Source organism: Stegodyphus dumicola, chromosome 1 (assembly GCF_044657685.1).
Source record: "Stegodyphus dumicola isolate Sdum_Otavi_A_Nest chromosome 1, ASM4465768v1".
Lineage (NCBI taxonomy): Eukaryota > Metazoa > Arthropoda > Arachnida > Araneae > Eresidae > Stegodyphus > Stegodyphus dumicola.
This window is the reverse complement of record NC_140768.1, coordinates 137,279,570-137,304,388: the sequence shown is the minus strand read 5'-3', so window position 1 is coordinate 137,304,388 and position 24,819 is coordinate 137,279,570. Positions and strand designations below refer to the sequence as shown.

General features: G+C 33.2%; 1 protein-coding gene and 1 long non-coding RNA gene across 3 annotated transcripts in view; one reads left to right on the top strand and one right to left on the bottom strand.

The window, feature by feature from the left end:
* Positions 1 to 9,735, bottom strand: part of LOC118180596 (uncharacterized) — a 386,689-nt gene extending 376,954 nt beyond the window's left edge. The window contains exon 1 of one of the 2 annotated variants that reach the window (XM_085821254.1): positions 8,314 to 9,735. In XM_085821254.1, the coding sequence (XP_085677380.1) occupies positions 8,314 to 8,406 (93 nt within the window). In that variant the 5' untranslated portion in view covers positions 8,407 to 9,735. The remainder of the gene's footprint in view (positions 1 to 8,313) is intronic. The other variant, XM_085821256.1, reaches the window with a different exon arrangement.
* Positions 9,736 to 9,788: 53 nt separating this feature from the next.
* LOC118206107 (uncharacterized) lies at positions 9,789 to 19,174 on the top strand. The gene is made up of 3 exons (XR_004761136.2): positions 9,789 to 10,027; positions 13,465 to 13,579; positions 13,700 to 19,174. It is a non-coding gene; the product is annotated as an uncharacterized LOC118206107 (long non-coding RNA).
* Positions 19,175 to 24,819: the final 5,645 nt, after the last annotated feature.

Below are 24,819 nucleotides of genomic sequence, written 5' to 3'. Positions count from 1 at the left end.
TGAAGTAAGCAATAAAAATATCTTTTGGGGTATTTATTTTTACTCAAAAGCAATTGGCAATAATTTATAAAATCGTCTGCAGTATTTCTCTCCAGTTTGTTTTGGAATTTTTGTGTTTTTTAGCTCTGTGCAGCTATGAATGCTAAACGAAAAGAAACTTTGAATGAAATTCGAAAATTAGTTATTAATTTGCATATTGAACGTGGAAAATCTATTAGAGAAACAGCTGAAACAGTTAACTTGAGTCCTTCAACAGTTTTCAATATCATTAAACGATATAAAAAGAATCATATGATCCAGAATAAAAGAAGACCACCTGGCCGACCATCAAAAGTATCCAATAGAATAAAGCGAATTATCGTTCGAAATATTAAAAAAAATCCAAGAATGAGTGTTCCTAAAATTGCTGCTGATTTACAAGCATTATATGGAGTAATTGTTAATCCTGAGACTATTAGAAAAGCAATTCGATCTGCTGGATATCACGGTAGAGCAGCCAGGAAAAAATTCTCCGTAAGTGAAAAGAATAGAAAACTCAGACTGGATTTCGCAAAATCCAACATAAATAAGAATTCTGATTACTGGAATGAAGTTATATTTGCTGATGAGAGTAAATTTAATATATTTTGTTCTGGCGGTAGAATCTTGGTGTGGAGAAAACCCAGGGAAGAATTTCGCAAACAGAACTTGGTGCCAACAGTAAAACATGGTGGAGGAGGAGTTATGGTATGGGTGTGTATGTCGTCCGCTGGAGTTGGTAATCTTGTTTTTATTGACAGTATAATGGATCAGTACAAGTATATTGACATTTTAAATCAAAATTTGAAATCTTAAGCACGAAAATTGACCCTTCATAACGATTTTAAATTCTACCAGAACAATGACCCCAAGCACACTGCTTTGAACGTTAGACTCTGGCTGCTGTATAACTGTCATGAAATAATAAAAACACCACCACAATCTCCAGACTTAAATCCCATAGAGAATATTTGACAAGAATTGGAATCAAGAATTCGTAAATACACCATTTCTTCAAAACAACAATTAAAATCGGTGCTTGAAGAAGAACGGGGTAAAATCACTCCAGAAATCACAAAAAAATTAGTGGAATCCATCCCAAGAAGATTAAATCATATTTTAAAAGGAAAAGGAAATCCAACAAAATATTAAAACCTTTTAAAAAGTAAAATTTTTGGATAAATATTTGATGGAAAAGTAAGTGTCCCATCACTTATGTGTGCCATTTTTTGCTCCGTTCTAAACAATTGCATTTTTATTAAATTAATATTTTAATATTTTGAGAAAATGTATGTTATGTAATAATTGTTACTAAATTTAAGTATGAAACACACCCACAAAAAATTTTTACTATTTTTTAAATTTATTTTACTACAGTTTCCTTTTGTAAAGCACAAGTGTCCCATAACTTTTGTGAGACACTGTATGTTTCTAACATCCTATAATTTAATCGACTGCGAAGCTTTTATCTCTGCTTATGTGCACTATCGTCTGTGTCCAAAATAAATCTGCCGGTAATGACGAAAATTCTGAAAAACATACATTTCAAGCCTCTCTATATATTTGTCTTTTAAAAAATTATTTAAGTATTTATTAGTCCAAAGGGACTTTATCCTTGAGAGACTATTGTTTTCGTTTTGCGATTTTGCGTCGAATCACTCTAAATGTCCGTTTTACTTTTCAAACTGTTGCCACCAAATATTATCGCCCTGTATTATATTTGAAGAAATTAAATAACTTAAATCTGCATAAACGTATGTATGTTTCTCGCATTGTGATTAAACAATGGTACCTGGAGCCATCCAATTTTGAATGACGTAATCCTACTGCGAATATGCGCATCTGGAAGTCCAAATTTGAAATTTGTTTTATTATCGATTTCATACTTTGTAAAACTTTAACGAATTTTTGATTAACAAACTCAAGGATTTCAAAGCGAGCAATGGCAACGTTGTACAGAAAAAAAAACATTTGTATATCCAGCGCCAGAGACTGTGTATCTAAAATTCTAAATATATGCTCAATTTAAAATTATTTTGCGATATTGCTCTTGAACTGAATTTTATGGTTTAAGTGCGAAGAACATGATATTTAATGAATAAAGGTAACACACTAAATGTTTAAAAAAAAAAAAAAAAACTCTTTGACATAATTTATAATCCGAAACCTTTCTGATTTTCTTTTTATACTTTTTTAATGTTTTTTCTTTTTATATAATTTTAACATTAAAAAAGAAATACAAAAACAAATGCCGTTCCTTTTAAAATTGGAATTCTTTTCTAGTTTTAATTTTATTCAACAGTAAAGATTTAGTTTAATGAGTTGGTCTACGAAAGGATGCGAAATATTTGCAAAATATTTCCATCTTTTTAGTCCAAAGGGCCAATTAGTCCAAAAGGGCTATTAATTTCGTTTTGCATTTTGCGTTGATTCACTATAAACGGCGAATCACTTTTTAAATTGTTGCCACCAAATATTAGAGCCTTGCATTATATTTAAAGACATTAAATAATGAAGAATCTGCATAAATGTAGGTATGTATCTCGCAATGTGATAAAACAACGGTACCTAAAGCCATCAAATTTTGAATTGTCTCCACCCGAATATGTGCATCTGGAAGCCCAAATTTGGAATTTGTTTTATTATCTATTTCATATTTTGTAAGCATTTATGAGTTTTTGATTAAGAAACTCAACGATTTCAAAACAAGCAATGGCAACACTCTACGGGGGGGCAACATTTTTATCTCCAGCGCGCGAGACTATGTATCGGAAATTCCAAATATCTGCTCTTTTACATATTGTGTGATATTGCTGTTGAATTGAATGTTATGGTTTATGTGCAAAGAACACGATATTTATTAAATGAAGGTAACAGACAAAGCGTTACAAAAATTTATTTTATTTATATATTTTTTCTTTAAAAAATTAACACAGAATTCCTCTTTAAAGTGTTAGATTGTAAACTAAATTTTCCAGATTAAATTTTTTTAACATGAAAAATCAGGATATTATTGTTTTCACTAAATTAATTTTCGTGTCTTGGAAAAACATAAATCATCCGCACTTGCGTTATTTATATTTCCGGAATTGCTGTAAACTTCTTGCACGGCCGATCCGGTGAAAAACATTCGCAGCTATGTCTTGAATAATTTAGTGTTTTCTTTGTTAATAAAGCGTTCATTTACGAGGAAATATTATAACAAAAAGGACTTCCCCCTCCCCTACCGTTAGGAGCTATAACCTTGAACAATTCATTTTATAGTAAGTTGCGCGATTTGTGTCTTGAACTTCTGGACCACCTTTAGATTACGATTAGGCGACCTAACTTTTAAATTAATAGGCTTATTATAGCTGTTTAGCTTCAAACTATCTTATGCGCTCAGCTGAAATCTGAATACAAAGATAATATTATAAGAAGGAGTTTCATGTTTAATTTATGTTAATTCTTGTTTTCGCATGCTCCCTCATTACATAGTTTCTACACATAGGGTGAAATTTTCTAAATATTAGATAAAGCAGTACACAAAAGCTACGCAATGTAACAATTGATAGTATCATTATTTTAATTTTTCGACGAAAGTGGCAACGTGCAAATGTCCGAAAACGAAAAAGAGTCCGCGAAAATAAAATTTGGGGAAAAAATTAAGAAATAGCAATTCCCAAATGGGAAAGTGAAGGTATACAGATTTACAGTATAAAAGCCAAGGTAATCTACATTTTTAAACAAAATTTTAATTAATTGTGGAAGTCTGCAGAACTTGTATACTTAGAATTACTTCTGTTTGTCGGAAATTAAAACTGCATATGTATAGGACATCAGAAAACGTTGCGCTATCTTTATTTTTGCCGGTAAAACTATCTAGAAGAAATACATACTAGTAATATAAAATGCTGCCAAAAATATTTTTTTAAAAAAATAAAATGCATTTAAAATTTTAACAGTTGAAAGCAATGAACACCCTGTATATACAGTGCACACTGTATATACAGGATGTTCACTGTATATACAGAGTTAAATGCTCCTTAAAAACTAAGACATCACTTTTTTTTTTTTTTTTTCTCTAATATATGTAATACTTTTTCATGAGAGGTATGTAGTAGAATTAAAACACATGCAAACAAATATATTCCAGAATAAATATTTTAAAACACATTTTAACCAAAATCAGAGACAATAAAAATTCGGTATGATAGGAAAATATTAAAATATGTCACTTTTTAACCCATCTTAAGAAGGCACCGCCTTTTTTTTTTTAAAGAAGAAAATATATTTGAAAAACTGAATTACATATAAAACCCTGCAGGCCTCAACAAAATTTACGATTTAAAATCTGCAATAAGAATTATGAATCCCTGTTTAAGAGCTGTCAAGAAAAGTGTCAAGTTCTCCAGAACTAATATTTTATTAATGATAAGAAACGTCTGTAAATTCGCTGAATTTTTTCCCCCCATTACACTGTATCACATTAAGTGCACAAGCGCAAAAGCGTTTTCTTATTTAAAAAAAAAAAAAAAATAAGAAACATAACTATTAACAGCGTGCGAAAAACTTCGGCGTAATTACTCTTGTAAAGTTTATCTCACGAATATAATTTATCTTCTTCCATAATATACCGTTTTTCTTTCTCAAATCAACTTTAACTTCAGTTATAAGTTGGATAAAATAAAACCTTCAGTTTCCTAAGACTGTAACATAATATTTTCTTAAACAAATTACAAGTCAAGTTCCAGAAGTAAAAGATTACCTAGATTTATTGCTGTATTTATTAAATTTTTAAAAAAAATCGGAATTTATTTTTTATTGTCATTTATGAAATACCCTTATATGCGGTCAGGTCGTAAATTTACAATCCCTTTTTTCAGGGGGAGAGCAGACAAGGAGCGGAAAATCTCGCTCGGGATCTTAAGAAATTGTGGGGGTTGTTTAAACATCTAACTTCTCTACATTAAGTTTTATACAGAGGAAAATACAAATTGAATTCTTCGAATGAATGCAATTTTGTACAATGAAAATGTATTACTTAACGATAAACTGTAAGATAAATAACATCTTTTTTTAAAGCCATAGGTGTAGAAAGACAGATATTTGTTACACGAATGAATTTGTAGTAAATATTGAGTTTTTCATTTCGAATGCTATGTTCCATGTATGCGAAGTAGCTGAGTATGTGAGATAATAGTCATAACCGAATGGCTTTCAACCTTTTCACGGCTAAGGACTGTTTCTCAATTACATTGTGGTCGCTGCTTTTTGGTTAATTTTCTAATGACATATAAACAATAATTGTTTTTATTTGAGACTTATGAATAAAATAACGCAAACTAGACTGCAGAAAATTCATAAGAATGAAGTTAAATAATACTGAGAAATACATTATTAATGCACTTTTGTGTTTTATATGTAGTAGTATTAACTACTACTATAATCCTTAAACGGAATCCTTAAATTATATAATATCTATGTATAGGTATATATAAATGGAACCAAATATAGAACAAGGTATAAAATATCTTTATTATACAATGTTCATTATAATACGTATATTTACGTAATATCAATATAAATAGTTAGTTAGGTTTCGTACATATATAATTTATTTTTATATTTTGTATTTTTTGTATTAGATTCAGTATTGTATACGTATCTGAAGTTTAATTTGTTCTCTTTTTGGGTTACGACTTTAAGTGAGAAAGAATTGTTAGGGCCTTCATAGAGATTACATTATATACAATCAGTTAGGATCCGACTTTTCCTTTCTTTTAATCATTATATATATTGAAATATTACTTAACGAGTATACATAAAATATAGCAGTTTTTAAGCTACTTATTTATATATCTATTGTTTGGTCTTGTTTGTTTGATTATAGCAAAGCATTCGACGGTTATTTGCATAAGGGTAAGGGTCCATCGTGGAGAACTTTCTAAGCAAAACTGACTCTTATGCACGTTACACGTGGGGAAAACCTCGAAAACGCCAATACAGCCATCCCCGTCGATCCGGATTCGAACCCTGGATCGACCTGCCAGAGTTCAACGACTTTACAGCTCAGCCGCTAGTGAGCCACACACACATCCACACATATACATTAAATAGTATTTACATTAATAGTTTATAAAGTATAATTGAGTGCAATTTAATCATAAAGAGTTAGAAAATATTCTACGGAATTACTTCACTTCGTAGACTTTTTGTTAAGCTTCACCATATTTCTTAAAGAGAATCTCAATGCTAGTTCCATTTCCAAGCTGTTTATGTACCTTATTTTTCATGCTTTGAATTATATTTAGAAAATTATTTCACTTGGTTATAGCTGAAAATGCAGTTTTTTTTATTGAATAATTTAAGGATAAGAAGAGAATTATGCCCTTTTCTAATTAATTATTCTTGAAGCATTTAAATTTTTTTAAAAAAAGCGCACATTAATACGGATCACTGAACTAAAGTGGTCGACACAGGACAGATGAAATAAATAAAAGAATTACAAAATGTTGCAAAAATTACATAAAATAGCGAATAAATTTATTCGGCACAAGCTCGCTAAATGTAAAACAGATTGTACAGTCAGAAAGCTCGCCCTGTCACAGAAATATACTGTTCATTGGGTTTAAAGGTTATTCAGACTAACGTGCGAAGTTCAGTGAGTAACTTGTATTTTCCTTTGAATGTATAAACTAGCCAAAAAAATTGAGCACTTGACAATTAGATGCAAATTTAACAGATGGATTGAAGGAACCCTATTGCAACGTACCACTTTGTGTAAGCATTTTCGTGGATTTTCTTATGGTATGTAAATATGAGCCCATTTTCCTTAGAAAATTCTCCATGAAATCATGCCTAGCCAACCCTCATATGTTTTGCCATATTCAACACAAAATCATTCTTAAGATGATTAATTAATTAATTTTATGTTAGATGATACGAAGCTTTTCAAAAACTAGGATGCTTTCCGTAAACAATTAGTATTAATAAGCGCTGTTCAACTGGAATTGGGTTGGATTATTTGTTTATAGTAGTGCTTTTCAGCCGACTTACATCTACCTGTATGTATTGCTCATAGGGGGGTGGAAGGAAATTCCTGAACGAAAACAATGTAATAATGAAATGTTAATAAACAAATAAATATAACTTTTCGTATCGTATGTAATTTGTCTCCATTCTGATACCATGTGCATCATTTATTTCTGATATACTGATACTGAATGAGACCTAAAAACACTTTTTTTTTAAATATATCTCCCCTTATGATCCCTGACACAGCCGTTTACTTTCCCCTTCCGTAATTAACGTCAGTCTCCTGCTCTTGACCGCATTTGCCAAGCCACCGTCATTTATACCGAGGAAAACTAAAATTAAAGCAAAGAAAAACACTAAAAATATTAATAAAAAAATACAGTTGGCTTTATATCTCAGCTAAACCGTCAAAGGTTTTAAAAACTTGACTGCAAAAGTGGCATGTATTAAGAAAATATAACTTTTTATTTACTCCTAAAAGCCTTAAATTTGCCAAAACTCTTAATCACAACAAAAAAGTAACTTAAAGCAGTTCCGTTTTTTAACAAAATATTACATAATATTTTATTAGCAATTAAAACGAATAAATTTTATAAGCAGCATTTAAAAATTGAAAACTGATTCCTTTCAAGAATAATAAACAGTAAAAGAAGCCAAATGAGTAATTTATAACTGTTCAGAAGTACAAACAATTAACTTAATTGTAAACATTTTAAAAATAAAAAATTCCTTCAAGCAGCAACTTCAAATATTCATTACAAACCAGTATTTTAAATTAAGCGACATATTAACATAACTATAGAAAAAAAAAATTCTTCATATTCTTTCTTATACATCAAAAGCAGTATATCTACACATACAAGGACAGTACATATAAAACATCTTCATGTTATTTTTTTTTATTGCGTAACTACAGTAAATATTTTGTTTTATTAAATGTTATCTTTATTGTTTTAAATATTGCTACACAGATAATTACACAATAAAATACCGAAAAAAAAATAATGAACACATTTTTTTTTAAGTAGCTTTTCTTTAAGCGCTTTAAATATTTCCCATGTGATCTCTTTCTTAGAAAGTTTGTGGTCAGTGCAAAATGATCCCTTCACTCTGGCAGTGCTGTAAGCAGCAAGTACTTCGAACAATACATTCTCATAGTGATGGAGTAAGCCTAACGGAAGCTCGTTCGAGACACCTCCGGTTAAATATGTACCCCGAGCACGTGGTCACCGCGGATTGCTCGCCGGCTAGGAGAAACCGAGAAAAGACCGCACTCACCTTGGATGAAGAATCGCGGCTGACGGTGCTGCTCGTCGAAGGCTGGTCTATACACTCACTCACATCACCAGACTCATGAGGGCATTCAGCCATGCTACAGTGGTCCGAGCCTGTCTACACCCCGCTGTACGGCATTTCGCTGACGAACGAGGAGGAAAAAAGAAAGCGGCGGTGCTTACACTTTCCTCACGTGTTCAGCTGCTGCATCGCGACATCTGTGACTGGGCCGTGTGGGTGTGGGTTCGCGGAACTACAGCCGCTCAGCTGAGAGAACGCAGCGAGCACCACTGCCCGGAATGTGCGACGAATGTTTCGAGCGCGAGTTGACTGTTTCCTTCGTATAGAGTGGAAGGAACTTCGGCATGCGTTCTTTCTCTTATTTTCCGCCTCTTGTTTTAAATTTCAGAAACAGTATTTTCTCCTTGCGCAGTGCTGGATTTTATCGGACGACAAAAGCGAAAAGAGCTTATCAATTGCGGGCGAAATGAATCTGTTGAAACACGAATATAACTAATAACCTCAGCCGTTACTTCATATTCAAATTATAATCTCAAAACTGTACCAGCAGATGTCTTCCAAGTACAGCAGACCACTGAGGTCGAGAGTACAGAAACTTTCACCGAAGTTTTCAAAATAATTTGTGTTGCATCTCAGAGCAAACACACAAAACTTAATAGCCTGACCTAACTTTTAAAATTAATCTAAAATTAGAAACGGAAATAAATTTAATGTACCATGTACGATATTAAACAAGCGTTAGAAAGAAAGAAAAATTCTCTCTTATATTAAGCAAAACGATTGCGGAGAAATTTTTGTTACTGAATTTAGATCTTCGAAAAGTAATAATAAATTAGGAATAGTTCTTTCTTCTCTTCCGGTGCGCAAGTTTGCATAGCAAACTTTTACATTAAAGAATACACAGAAGCTATACTCAATTTTCCTCCCACATTATGCCTCATTTTGCATGCATTTTAAGATTTTAAAATCCCGCGATTCAAAAAAAAAAAAAAAAATTGGAATGCATAGTACTTTTCATTTGTAAATCTGGCTACTAAAAATCCCAGTGAAGTTTCGCTGTGCGTAAAACGTCCGACAAGTAACTCAGTGGGCTCAAGAATTCGCGATGCACCCGATGCGAGGTTACACATAGAAAGCTCGGCACACTGAACATAGCTTGCAGTTCAGAGCTTGCAGAAGGTTTGCAGAAAATGCTTGCACAGTTATTCCTGAAACATGCGATTGAAAAACGGTCCTCCTTACTGTAATCCGCAGACTTTCATGGAGTATTCCTGTGCTGCACAATTTGGAACTCGAAGTGTAAACCACGAAATTAATTTTATAAATGCATCCTATTACTACGCTCAGCCTACGGAGCTTACAGTGTTACACATTCTGCGCAGTAGTAATGCATACTTTTCCTCCAGGTCTGGCTGATGACGTCACGCCCAGGATTTTCCCCGGGCTCGCGGGATGCAGGTGATGCGTTTTGTGCTCGCATTGAGCAATATTTGTTATAGGGGAGGCAGCGTAGTCTCTTTCGAAGGTGCCAGAAAAAATTGAGATTTGTAATTTGTATAAACCCTACCTGTTCAAAATAAATAGCAAAAATCTCGCAACTCATTACAGTTAAAGAAGTTAAGAAGATCGGATGTCCTAAGTAAATGAAGTCGATAGACATTTCCATTTCACGTGGTTACCTCTGCATCATCAGCGAGTGAGTAAGGTTTTTTTAAATTTTGTGAGCTCCAAAATTAACCGTTTGTCGTTTAACATTCTTATAGGTGTACTAATGGTATCACAGAAGGATATACATTTTTTCAGACGTCCGAAATAATTGTTTTGAGTGAGCATGATAAGTAACCTTTTATGCCTGACTAATAGAATGGAGTCGCCTTTGGTCGGTTCTATTATGCGATCTCCCCTTGAAATATTTTATATTTAACTGTTTAAAAATATTTTTCAGTTTGCATGATCTGTAGCTTTAGCACATTATGTTTCGTAATATATTGGATCAGAGATTATTGCAGTAGTTAAGTATTTCAGTTTTATTTGTTTACACCATTATTGCTAAAAAAGCCCCAGCCTAGCCGCACGTGTTCCAGTGACCTACTTTTCTGCAAGCTCTGCATATCTGATTAAATGGGTTTTATAAATAACTTCGCTAGGGCCAGTGTCCTTTTTTATTGAAGAAGCTCAAAATGTCTTTAATAAAGTGTGCATCTTTTCTCTTTGGCTTTGTCTCCAAAATTTGAGTAATATTTAAGATCCATATTTGTAATATTTTTGTATTTTCATAAATTTGCTTTCACTTTTTTTGCAGGGAGCATATTTATATGAATCCTGCTAATGTGTGTACATTTGCAAATTTAAAATGCAATAATACCTTTCATTAGCAAAAAGTTTATGCAAGACCATCGATCAAGTTACCATACTTTTTTAACACCCCCCCCCCCAAAAAAAATATAGTGCTTAACAGAATTTGGCTTTTCCTCCCGTGATCACGTTTTAAAAATTTTCGCGTAGTTTGTCAAGATTTTGATTGAATTGTTTAGAATTTTTTTTTTTTTTTTTTTTTTTTTTTTTTTCATTTTAAATGAGTAGAATTAGAAAAGAAAAAAAAAAAAAACTTGAAAGTAGTGCAATAAGGCTATGAGAAATTTCTGCAAAAAAGATTGTTTATTATTCCTTGTGCGCATTTATTCTGATTTATAAATATTTCCAACATTTTGTTTATTAATTCCGTTATGCACATCTAACCACTATTAAATAAATCTGACAAATTTTATTAAATGAACCTTTTCCTGCTAAATATCCACATGAGGTTCTTAGGTTTCTCATATTGAGTTTGACTTAGAAAAGAAAGAGAAAAGGAATTGGGCGATTTATATGAATAATATTCCCCCTCCCCAGTTTTGCTACCTCTGTATTCATTAAATTGCAATTCTGATGAGCTTTTATAGGGAAAATATGTCAGAAGCAGTTTTACTTTAGTGGACTACAGTGTTGGTTCATTGTAAAAAACAGTGTAAATACATTTATTTCGCAGAAAATAATGGAAGTGTATTTTTTGCTATTAATAAAGATTTGTAAAAAATTACAATATGAAGATTGTGTAATAAATTTGTTGAAAAAAATCAAAAATCTTGTTTCCAAAGAAACACATATTGGAGTTGAATCATCTGTTAGTCTTCAATGTATTTGGTAAAAAAATATAAATAACTGCTTTGCTTGTGTGTATTTCAGAGTAGAGTATATTTTCAGAGTAGCTGCAATTGATGATAATGATGAAAGCTGAAAATGTAAAATGCTATGACTATTTTAACATTGCAACATCTGTTGACATGATTAATTTGTACTTATTTCTACCAAAAAGGATGATAGTTCTAAAGTTAAATATGTCCTGAAAATTTTCATGTATTCGTAGTTTAACTGATGCTTAGTTTTTACTAAACAAAAAAGTTAGCTTTAAGAAAAAAAAAATATATATCATTGAAAAAGTGTTATTCACTTGCTAAAAAATCTCTGAAACTATGTTAGAAATTCAGCATCAGTCTTAATCACCTCTGCTTTTTTCTAGACCTAAAATATAAATTTATATGGCTGAGCTTATAATATTTTGTCTTCCATCCTAGAACTGTCAGATTATCATGTATCTCCATTGACATAGCCTTCTTTTCCTTTATTTTACCTCTAATGGGAGATTTATCAACATCTTTTCATATGATGTAGCCTTTATGGTCTTTGTTCAGTAGCATGAAACTAGCCTTCTGGGAGCTGTGGTTGTGCATATTATGACTTAGCTGTATGTTTTAGCTAGGTTTGCTCACATTTTTAATGACTGGTATGAATGTATTATATGAGCTTGATAAGAACTATATTAGCAGAGTCCAGATCCTGCTCTGAAGCAGAGGAAAATGAAATTGAGGCTGAGTATACTTAATAATACAATTTCAAGTTTTTTGTTGCTTATCTTCTATGATAGCCATAATGCTGATTTAAAATATCTTGACTATTGCTCTGATCTTCTGTTCTGTTAACAGAAAAGCTAATTCAAATTGAGCCTTAGTGCATTTGTTTCATGATAATTGAAAGCTATGTTGTGAAAAATTTTTGGTGAAAAAGGGTAACATTAGGATGTCTGGAGACACATAAGAAGGAAAGTTCTGTAAATTTATTGTTCAGAGTTCTGAAAGTACTACTGCTCCAAATATTCTTAAAAGACAGAAAATATATATATGTGTGTAACCCCCTTAAGTCAAGACTGGAAAAAAAGCTAAAACTGCTGAACGTCAAATCAATGATGGTTCACTAATTTCTAAGAGGTAAATTTATCATGTAATGTAAGTCATAGTTATGAAAAAACGTGTATTCTAATAAGCTCCAAATCACTTTTCATGAATTATTTAAAACTAAAAATTTGTAAAAAAGATAACCCCAAAAAATTCAAATTGTGTGCTCCTTCCCTTTTCATAAATCTGCTATTGTCATAACTTTGGTAAAGAAATCAGCAAAACAGTTAAATTGCTCAAAGATTCTGTTGCAGGTCAGAAATCGCATCAAGAGAACTGAGATTGTTGCTGAATAAAATAAGCTTGGGTTATTTGAATATAGTGAAGTACATATGGGCTGTCTACATAAGGGAAAGAATGTGTTTGTGGATGACCTTTATAAGGGAAACTGGCCTCATATTTATGTAACATATGAGGAAACCAACTATGCATTCAGGTCATTTACCTGGTATCAAACTACCAGCATTGAGAAGTCTTAATCACTCAGTTACTGATGTGGCCAATCAAATAAATAAGGTTCAAAACTATTGTAGCACAGAGCAGTAAAATTTGCCTTTAACCTTTTCAAGACCAAAACACTTGAGATGGCCATTAATTCAAATGACTGTTGTAGCACAACATAATAAAACTTGCCTTTAACCTTTTCAAGACCAAAACTCCCAAGACAGCCTTTCATTCAAATGACCGCAACCACCTGAAATAGTCCAGATTGTGATGTTGTCTTCCCTCCCTCTCAGGTGTGCAGTGCAGGTTCCCCAGTGCATTGTATCAGTTTATTGCAGACAGCTTGTTCTAAAAGGATTTATTTGTGTTTATTATTATTATTATTATTATTATTATTATTATTATTTTATTTTGTTAGGTAGTAAAAAGGTTGTCATGTGAAATCTTTGCACCTCTTTGTGTGTTAGTGGATGGGGAGGGGAAGAAATTGCTCTGAATCTCATTTCAGGTGTTTCGATATTTTAAGGATACAGGTTAGTAAAACCTTGTTTTCTAAGGATTAACACAGCTTCTGTATGCATTCCAGGCTTTATTTGCCTGATGAAATCAGATATACACTTTAACATATTTTTATTTCCATATTTATATTCCAGAAGAATATGTCCATCAAGATAGTTTTGAGAAACGTGTGTGATGGCAAAAGAAACGGGACTCCAACTGAGACACTAAAATTTTACATGTTGCTGAGGTAAAACAAGTTGCTTGATGCAGAATAGATACCATGTCTTGAACTAACCAGAAGCAAAGTAGGTTTGAAATTTTTCAATGTGAGAAAGCTTATACTATTAAAGATCAAATTTCTTCTTTTCAGCCAGAAAGAAGAAACAACTGTTGCAATGCTCTACCATTACCAAAATTTTGGCCATAAGCACCTTGGCTATTATAGCATGTCATTTTACTTCAAATGCATGGAAAATTCCTTCTTCATGTTGTTGTTATCAAAAGAAGAAAAGCACTTTGAAGACCACCCAGCAAGTCTGGGACATGTTCCTAAATTTCCTCGAGTGATAGCCAGTGGTCATTATAAACCATCTTCTAGTGTGGAAAGCCTGTCACTCATATTGCAGATTGTAATTTAAATTTCTGATATCCCTACTGAGGGAAATTCATTGTTTAAACCACACGATTGCACATGGTCAAAGCCGCACTGTTGACCTACTCTGAATGCGGAGTAATGCTAACATTCCTTGGAAAAATATTCACCGACTTGAATGTTGCAAAATTACAACTTCCGAAGTTTAAAATTTGGCTGAAAAACTGTAGAAATATTAAAAAAAAACTTCAGTTTAGAAACCTAAAATATACTTTTCTGGTTGATATTATGTTTAATTTTTTTTTTTTTTTTTTTTTTTTTTTTTTTTTTGTAACTTATGTCCATGCACTGTATGAATACTGAATATATGTCCCAATTCTCTGCACTATATTGCAATTTCAGAGTTGCCTATAATTTCCTTGAACTGGCTTTTTAATCATCGGACATTTCTCTATTTTGTTAATTCATCTCTCTCTCTTTTTTCATTTCATTTCATTAAAAAATCTCATGAGCTTTCCAGTATCATGGCCTATATGATACCATATCCTTAAATATACAAAAGCCAGCATTTGAAATAGAATTACCATCATGTATTTGCATAATTTCCTTGAACTGGCTTTCTAATCATTGGACATTTCTGTGTTTTGTTAATTCATCTCTTTCTTTCATTTCATAAGAAAAAATCTCATGAGCTAATAGCCAGATTAGAGAACAAGGTGCTGGCATTGGATAGAAGTAAAGCAGCGTTAAGACTGAAACTAATGGCCCCATCACTTCTATGGACTCACGCACTTACCCGGGACAATTTCGAGAAATGTTTCGTCTAGCTAGGAGGAACCATGGAGGTAAGAAAGAAGGAGTGGCCAACCGGCACTAGAAGTGAAGCACTGCTTCGAAGCTTCGGTCACCAGATGGGGTGTTCTTTGTTTACATTCAGAAGCTCGCTTGACAGTGTTCTGATAGTATTTCGACACACGACAGTTCCATACAAATAAAAAAAGGGACACTTTCGCATGAAAGAAACATTCGTAGTGTGATGGATAATAGCTATTTGTATAGTTTAGTGACATTTACGCAAAAATCACATCTTGATTATTTTTAGATAATTAACAACAGCGATTTCGATTATGAATTTGTTTTATAAAATTCTAAGCTGTTGAACTACAAAAATATAAATTTTAACAAAAATGTTATGCTTAAAGAATGAAACTTACGGTACTTTTAAAATTGTGTACGTCTTTCGATACCCTTGATAGAGTATTCGCTACTTTTATTTTATGTTCCAAACGGCAAAATGTTTTAAATAAAATAATTTTTTTTCACATCCATATATTATTGTAACATGTACCTTTTAAATTTTTTTAGAGGAGAGGCTTTACTGCTGCTCATTTTAAACTCATCATTTAAATTTTATGTATCTGAAAAATAATCCCTTCGGGCTTACACGTTTTACTTATTTGGGCCAATTAAAAATAAAATATAGTGAACGCAAAGAAATTAAAGATTTCCACATGCCGGAAATGAAAAATATGAAATATGTATGGGTATTTATGCATGTGCTTGCAAAAAGCATGTATCTGCCTTTCACAAAATACATAAATATTCATTAAATTATTTATAGATGTATTTGAAATGAGGAATTTATTCATTTATAAACAACTGTGAAGAAATCTAATTATTAAATGTATCTAATTTATAATGATCGTATCCGTTATCTAAATATATAATAACCTTAATATTGAATTGTAAACATAAATTGAAATCCTGTTGACAAATACGTTATAAAACTATTTAAGCAAGAATTGTTCGTTCTGGAAAGCAATCTGTTAAAAGGCATTGTAAAGCAAATGCTATGAGATGCACACCTAAGAAAGTAATAAAGAGTTTTGGAATATATATTGTTAAAATTAATGGTTTAAAAAAATCTGATAAGTATAATTAAAATAATTATTTCCCTTACATTTTATAATAACTCAGTGGCAGGTTTTAAATAATACTTTAAAAAAAATCCATATTTTAATCCCTTTCAGAAATGTTCAGAGAAACTTAAGTACTATTTAAAGTATTTCGCTAATTTCTAATAATTTTCTAATTTAAAATGAACCGAATAGAGCATTAATTATAAATTGACTTATATTTTTCGATTTAAAAGATGCCTTGGAAGCCAAAAAATCATGTCATATTTAAGAAAGTATTTTAGGAAGAAGCTCTATAAATAGAAAAGAAATAATGCATAATTTTAATATTAATAATATAGTAAACTTTGATCTTAAATTTTGTACCTTAACCGAATAAAATTGAATTACCTTAAATTTTTTTTCTAATGTAATTAACAAAAACTTGTGAAAATATTTCATTCAAATTAAACCATTCTGAGAAAACTGTTCTGCGAAAAGTATAGCATTTACCGTAATTTCCGGAAGAAAGGCCACATCAGCGTAAACGCCGCAATAGATTAAATTGCATGTGACATCGTCGTGGGCCGTATAGATGCAAAAACTCAACCTAAGTCCTGACATACCAGTACTCAAAAATAAATTAAAGGTAAGAAATGTATAGCTTCTGTGCCGTTTAGAGCCATTTTCAAAAATTTTCCGCTCCCTTCTTACTTAAAAACTATCCAACAAGTACTTGTACCCAAACTGATGGGATCTGTATTTGGCAGAATGCCAAGAAAAATCCATTCATGCTGAAGGGGAAATACTTCAGAGTTCCTTATTGCGAGGCAGGTGGAGTCGTGTCCGCCTTTGAAAAAAATTGCAGAAAAGGCAGGGGTGGGGGGAGGATGGTTCTTGGAAGATTCATCGAATAGCAGAGTAGAGAGACTATTCAAACTGATGAGAATGTTGATTTGAAAGGGGGAAGAATGTTATTGTTCTGAGATCTTGTTTATTGTGAATAAGGCATGTAGGTCCGTTCAAGGGAAAGAATGTAAACAAAATAACATTCGCAAAAAGCAACTGAGTGGTCTTTTGTGTAGGAATAGCACCAGTCAATGCACAATGACAAGGCCATCCAAACTATGTACAATGACCATCGTAGGAAATATTTTATTTTTAGTGCACCTAAACGCCGCATGGGTAGAAACGCCACACCCGCTGAAAATTTAAGTTTTAAACACGTAAACGCTGTGGCGTTTCTTCCGGAAATTACGGTAATTCCATTCAGAATGAAATATTGTTTAAAAATATGTTGTTTTCACATACTTAGGACTCTAAAGTGTTGTAGAAAAAGAAAATATATACATTTATATTTATATTTACGACGTAATTGCAAAATATTTACATACAATCGCGTCAAAACCCATTGAATTTAATGGTAAATGACCAAATGTTTTGGTCACCACGTAGGGATCGCCAGTGTTTCAGCAGGGTATGGAAGAAACCTGTTTAGGGCTACTCCATCTTACTTCCTACCTCCATGGGAGGAGCATGTCCCGGCTACGAGCAACATTTTAAAACTTGTCCGAAAATGTTCTATCTGGAGATGTGTTCCTGGAACGTTCAACCAATCAGACGAAAGTTCTGCTTCTGAAGGATCACAGGTAACTTCCAATATGGCGATGGCTCTCACTGTGAAGTCATGGACGGTGGAAATAGAGGCCGATTTAATAATTGCTGTTTTGTTGTATTACAACTGTCTGAGTCATTTTATAAATGTGTATATATTCATTAAATATATAATCGTGGAAATTTCAGAGTTGACAGTATTTTACGACGTTCTTGCAGTTCGGATTTGTTTACAAATTGTTCGTCGCCAAATTTGTCATATTTCTTGCTGATCGTGTATTATCACTGTTATATAATAGAATTTTATTTCTTAAATTTAAGTTGAATAATTTTTTAAAATCCGTTTGTATATGCGTGGCTTTTCTTCTAATTATCTTTTAAATTGTTAATTGCATAATCAGTGACACATTTTAAACAGCATAAAAGATGCATAAAAAAGAAAAGCATAGCTTATGTAATAATGAGAATAAATTTGTCTATTATTTTCATGTTATTAATGAAATACTTTTTGGATTATAAATACATTAGAAACTATACTTTTATTGTAAATGCTACATATTGAAGCATTGGACATTTATGGATTTATTATTATGCATGATGAAAAACATTTGTATATACATTCATTAATATAAATCTTAGTCATTACATTAATACAAATAAATATATATTAACAACTGCTAAACCATCGCATCTCTCTATCTGTATGTAAATATATGACTTATTAGATGTGTATATATATATGTATGTATGAATACAAAAATGAACATTGCCAAGAAGTTTATTTGAAGTTGCTTTTAATTCAGATAACGATTATGTAATTGGCAGCAACTATAGTTATCAGTTCTTTGCAGATTATTATGGGTATGTAATAATCAGTTGAAAAATAATTGATGAGTATTTGAGTACTAAAGAGTGTGCACATTTTGTTATTGGGTTAATTCATAATTATATCATATGTATGCTCTACATAATAAAAACATGACTAATAAATAATAAGAAATGTAACAGCTGTGCATTTATAACATTTGATTACTTGAAACAGTGCACAACTGATTATCACCTTCATGTCTGTTTACATAATGAATTGCACTTTCCAATTAAGTGTTTGGGCCTACTAGTGGCCGAAGTGTCGTTGAACACTGGTAGTTCTGTCTCAGGTTAGAATGCCGCGAACGGGCTGGCTACATGACGTTTCCTTGGTTTGCCCCATTTGTAACTGGTATAAGAGCCAGTTTTAAAAAATCTTCTTCAAAGGGATCCTTCCTCTTAGGCAGATATCCCTCGAGGCTTTGCCGTAATCACATAAAACAAACTCATGATGTGCACCACCTAATTTCTAGAGTTGATATAATTAATGTGCTTTAGGTGTATTACCGAGTGTTCTATGGGACAGTAAACAACTCGCACATGTTTGATTGTGCATGTATTCATATGCTTTCAGGGTTCGTAGCGGTCCTTACAAGTGCTTATAAGTCCTTATATTTGAAAATAAAATATAAAGGCCGTTATAGGTGCTTACTTTTTCTTTAAAGCCCTTGTTTTTTTTTTTTTTTTTTTTTTTTTTTTTTTTTTTTTTAGTGCTTATTTTTTGCTTTTAGTGCTTTTTTTAATGAATGCGCGTTTTTCCCCCGTACCAAAGCCGAAACTAAATAAACAGCTTTTCTTCCTTATATGGAACGTCAGGTGGTGAATCATACTCCTGAAAATAGCTTTTCCCCCTTTCTCTGCGTTAACATAAGAGCCCTATCACTTCTTTGGACGCGCGCGCTTACCCGGGACAATTCCGAGAAACGAGATTCTAGTAGCACGGCTTTAAATGGCAGGCTTCCGAGAAATGTTTCATCTAGCTAGGAGGAACCTCTCCCGGCTACGAGCAACATTTTAAAATTTATCCGAAAATGTTCCGGCTCGAGACGTGTTCCTCGAACGTTCAACCAATCAGACGAAAGTTCTGCTTCTGAAGGATCACAAGTAACTTTCAATATGGTGATGGCTCTCACTGTGAAGTGATGGACAGTGGAAATAGAGGCCAATTTAATTATTGCTGTTTTGTTGTAATTGATAAAGACTAACATTAGTAATGGAGACAAATAAATGAGCAGAGATTCATCTAAATTAACATATATTGAAACACAAAATGGCACAAGTACAGTAAATTCTACATGGTAAAGTGAAACAGTGACAACAACTAAAAAAACGTTGCCAAGAGAAAAATATAAAAAGCGTGTAGTCACACATGTTGTAAAATACAAATGGGAAATATAATCACAAATAAAAGTTATTTGCAACACTCCCCCTTGATTAAATTTCCCTCAGTCCTACGCAGAACCTTTGATTGAACAAGGCTTTCTTTTGCACTCTTTGTGAACATGTCTGCTGCATTTGAACTGAAAGGCACATACGTAAAGTTTAATAACTTCTCTTCAACCTTTTCTCTCAAAAAAAAAATGCCTGAGTTCAATATGTTTGTTACGCTCTGAAGTGACATGGTTTATGGCTAAAGAAATGGCACCCTGATTATCAACAAATATGCTTTGTGGAAAGTTTAAAAAATGTTCTCCTATAATTTTTTTAAAAAAATTTTGGAACCACAGTACTTCCTTGGCTGCGTGGCACATTGAGAGGTACTCAGCTTCAACTGTTGACAATACAGTCGTCTGTTGTTTCTTATGCTCCATGAGACAGCTCTACCTGCTAGTAGCACCACATAGCCACTAAATGATCATCTGTCAATCTTATCACCAGCCCAATTAGAATCACAAAACACTTCCAAATTCTTTCCTGTCTTTTAGAAAGTCAGCTTTAATTCCTTGGTCTGTTTTATGTAACGAAGGATATGTTGTACACCAGCCCAATGTTCCTTGCTTGCGCAATTATTCAATCGGCTCATGTAAGTAGTAGCAAAAGCTAAATCTGGCCTTGTTCCTCCTGCTAGGTAGAAAAGCCCTCCAACAGCCTGCCTATATTTTAATGCTCCTTCAGCATTCAACATGTTATCCTTAGTGGCTGTTGTATATTTCATACCTGGATCTAATGGTGTTGATGCTCCTTTAGCATCTTGCATATTGGTTGTTTCCAAGAGTTCACTAGCATAGACACTTTGGTCAAGAGTCACACAGCTATCTTCCCCTCTGCTTATCCTAATTGAAAGAAGGTGATGTATTTCTCCCAAATCCTTGATTTTAAATGTAGTTGCAATATTATCCTTAAATTCCTGAATGATGAATTCTTTGCTGGACATTACAAGAAGATCATCCACATACACACCTACAATTAACTCCTTTTCTTTATTGAAGTAAACACAAGGATCTGCTCTGGATCTTGTTAGGCTCGTTGATTTCAGAAATTTATGGAGGCACATATTCCATTCTCTCCCAGACTGATGAAGTCCATAAAGGCTTCTTTTTAGCAAGCAAACTTCTCTGTGTGTTTTCTCATGCAGACTCACGGGTGGCTGTTCCATGAAAATTGTCTCACTCAGTCTTCCATTTAAATAGGCTGCAGTAATATCAAGTTGATGGACTGCCAGTCTTGCTCAACTGAGAATGCTAATAAAGTTCTAATTGATTTTGTTTTTATTACTGGAGAAAACGTCTCTTTGTAGTCAATTCCTTCGACTTTGTAGCCACGAGCCACTAAACGAGCTTTATATCTTTCCACTTGTCCATCTTTGTTAAGTTTTCTCTTGAAGACCCACTTACATTTCATAACTTTCCTTCCCTCTGGCCTAGGCACTATGTCCCAAGTTTCATTTCGTTTTAAATTTTCCAACTCTTCTTCCATGGCTAACTTCCATTTTTCTGCATCTGGACTAGTTAATGCATCTTCTAAAGTTTCCGGATCATTTTGGAAACCTTTCTTGGGTGTTGAGCCTTCATATTTCTGTTTCTCAGATTGTCAGCTGCACTGCATTCCACTTGTAATTCCGTTTATTTCTGGAGGATTTTCTTCATAAATCTCTGAATTTCCCATGATATAATCCTTTGTTCACTTAGGTGCTGAAATTTGTCTTCTGGGTCGAGTCTCTTTTTCTGGTATATCCTCCACCTCCTTCTTTTTCTGTTGAGGGCCCTCGTCTATTACTTTATTTTCAACTTCATCATCTTGAGATGAATTTCTTCCAGAAACTTGTTGTGGGTGCAATGTTATAATGTTTCCAGTCATGGAAGGTTTCTCTTCAAATATGACATATCCGAAACAGATTACTGTACTGGTTTCTCTTCAAATATGACATCTCGGGAATAGATTACTGTATACTGTACTGGTTTCTTTGATGTAAATGCGGTACCTTTCATCTCCATCATACCCAAGAAGATAGCCTTTAGTTGCTCTTTTGTCTATCTTTCTCCTCTTCTTAACTGGGATATGAGTATAGCAAGTCGATCGAATGATGCGCATGTGTTTTATTCTGGGTTTCTTTCCCATCCATAATTCATAATGGCTTGAATTAGGAACTGAAGACTTGCATGTCCTATTCAATATATAAATTGAAGTACTGAAGAACTCTCCCCATAGGAAAGCTGGAAAGTCCACTTCCTCATTCGAGTATTTGAGAGTTTTGGTCATTTCTAGGGCTGTTCTGTTCTCTCGTTCAGCAGTGCCATTTTGTTCTGGTGTATATGGAGCTGTGAGCCTCTGGGAGATTCCATGCTTGTTCAAGATCTTGCGAACGGCTTGGTTGTCAAATTCTCCACCATTGCACTGAGCATTTCTTTAACCGTATGCCCTAAGTTCTTAGCGTGAGCTATGAAATTTTCAAGCACATCTTTTACTTCTGTTTTGTGCTTTAAGAAAAAACGGTATCGAAATTTGGTGTAGGCATCTTTGAAGATTGCAAAGTAACGGTATTTCCTAAATGACTGATCAAATGGCCCACAAATATCTGTCGAGAACAATTCTCCAGCTTTTGTAACCGCTTTCCTGGTTCCAAACTTTAAACGGTGGAATTTTCCGTATACAGAAGCTTCACATAATTTCATATCAGACTTAATATTCAACTCTTTCTCTACAATGGACATGCTTTTTATCTTGGTGACCCCATCCTTCATGAGTTGGAGAGTTTATTCATTATTCTCAGTCATGTTGATGTCAATGTGAGTTTCAGGAACTAAGGTCTTCATCACGGCTTTAAAGAGACCGCCACCAGCATTTCTTGTTCCATGCAGAACTACAGTCAAAAGTCGTTAATCCGGACTCGTCGGACTTCGACGATTCCAGATTATCGATTTTTCCGGATTATAGATCATCAGTTTAAATCTCGTAAGATGGCATGCAGAAATTCTAAAATTAAAAATACGAAACCTTAATTTATGAAATAAAGAACAATTATGACCTAAAGGGTATCAAAATTTAAAAAAAAAAAAAGCTTAATATTTATTTGTTTACTTTATTAAACATTTCTTTCAATGTAAGTTGTTGAAGTTGCTTCGTTTTATGTGATGTACTTTCTCCTTAATTCTATAAACAGACATAATTTCTTGTTCAGTTACAAAGTTCCGCTGTTTAAGTCCCGTTAATTGCTGTGCCGAGAATAATGACTAATTTGTCAATCGAATTTTTTTCGCTTTCACTAACCTCTCTGTCACATTCTTCATGTCTTTATCCATTTTTTGGAGCAATTCCACTTTTTGTTTGTTGGACATCGAAACATACGTTCGTTTTGTAGATCCTTGGGAAGTTCCAGCATCGAAAATTCTATTTGACATAATCGAAATTTCAAGTTTACTTTTATAAAATTGCTCTTACAGTCTGCAAAAAATAATAAGCGGGATCCAATTCGAAGATTAAGGAACAACGCAATCATTAATATTAACTCAAATAGATAATTAGATAATTTTAGCTTACACCGTCCATTATACATTAAACGCGCAGGCGAAAACCTTTTCTGCACATGCGCACACGCATATGCGCGGTAGTCAAGGTCTTTCCCGCACTGTTGGAAAACCTTTTACTGCATCATCTCTCCTCCTTGAAATGTTTATTTAGTTTAGCCCTTATTTTAATGTAATATAGTAGTTACTTCTACTTCTTTTCTTGCTGTCCCTCTTTGCATTGAGAACGGACTGTTTCAACCTAATTGAGATGCAAAAACGAAACATGATGTTACGTGATCTGAAAAGCCGATTCGTGCCGATAGCTGATTGGTTGCCGTGAGATGACATCATTCCTACTTCTGCTATAAGTATCTCGCGTCGCTCTGGCTCAACCCTTCTAGTTCCTGCTTTCCCGGCACTTGAGTGAGCGGTTTCCAGCCCCTTCAAAAGGATGCATGCAGTCCGGTGAATAAAATGCCTTGATTCCGGTTTGCGAGATGATGGTTCCAGATTAAAGTTCTTCGGTTCCAGAGGCTACCATGTGAGTGACTGCCGTGGGCGGCATCCATGTTCTTCAATAAAGGCAGCAATTAAAAATACGTGAGCGGTGACTTCTTGTGCAAACGGGGTTAGGCCTGTTTTAAGTGCTCTCAAGAACTTCATTTAAATTTTCAGGTGTTTTTCTTGACCATTGATTATGGACTTATTGAATGGGTAGCCAGCTTTATTTTTAGGCCGCATAATTACTGTTTAGGACATTTTTGTTTGTATAGAATGCCAGTGTTTTGGAGACCAGGTAAAAATATTGTTGGATGAATGATGATTATATTATATTTTTCCTAAGACTATGATATTATTGACTCTTATTTTCTGTGTTTTTATTCTTTATTATATTGTTAATAAATTGGTTAAGTTCAAAATCTTTTATTGTCTTCAATGTCTGCACAACATATCTCAGGGAGCTTTCATTGCTAGTACTGCTAAATGTTTAATTTCTTTAAACTTTAAATTTTGCTTTAGCATCATTTTGGTTATGGGCCACCAGTTCCTGAGTTATTTTTAGTGCAGACTTTTGAAGTTTAAAGTTAATTTAGGACTTAAGACATTGGGGGGGGGCGGTTTTTGTTAAAATTCAAATATGGCTACTGTTAGTGTCATGCACAATATTGCTAAACTTGAGGCATGTAATTACTTTACATGGTCCAAAGATATGAAGTTTGTCTTGAATGAAAAAAATGCATGGCTTTTGGTCAAAGGTATTGAAAAATGTCCTGATTTAGATGATGTTAAGGGTATTACAAAAGAAATTATTGCCGAGTATCAAAATAGAAGTCGATTGGCATTATCGTTAATTTATA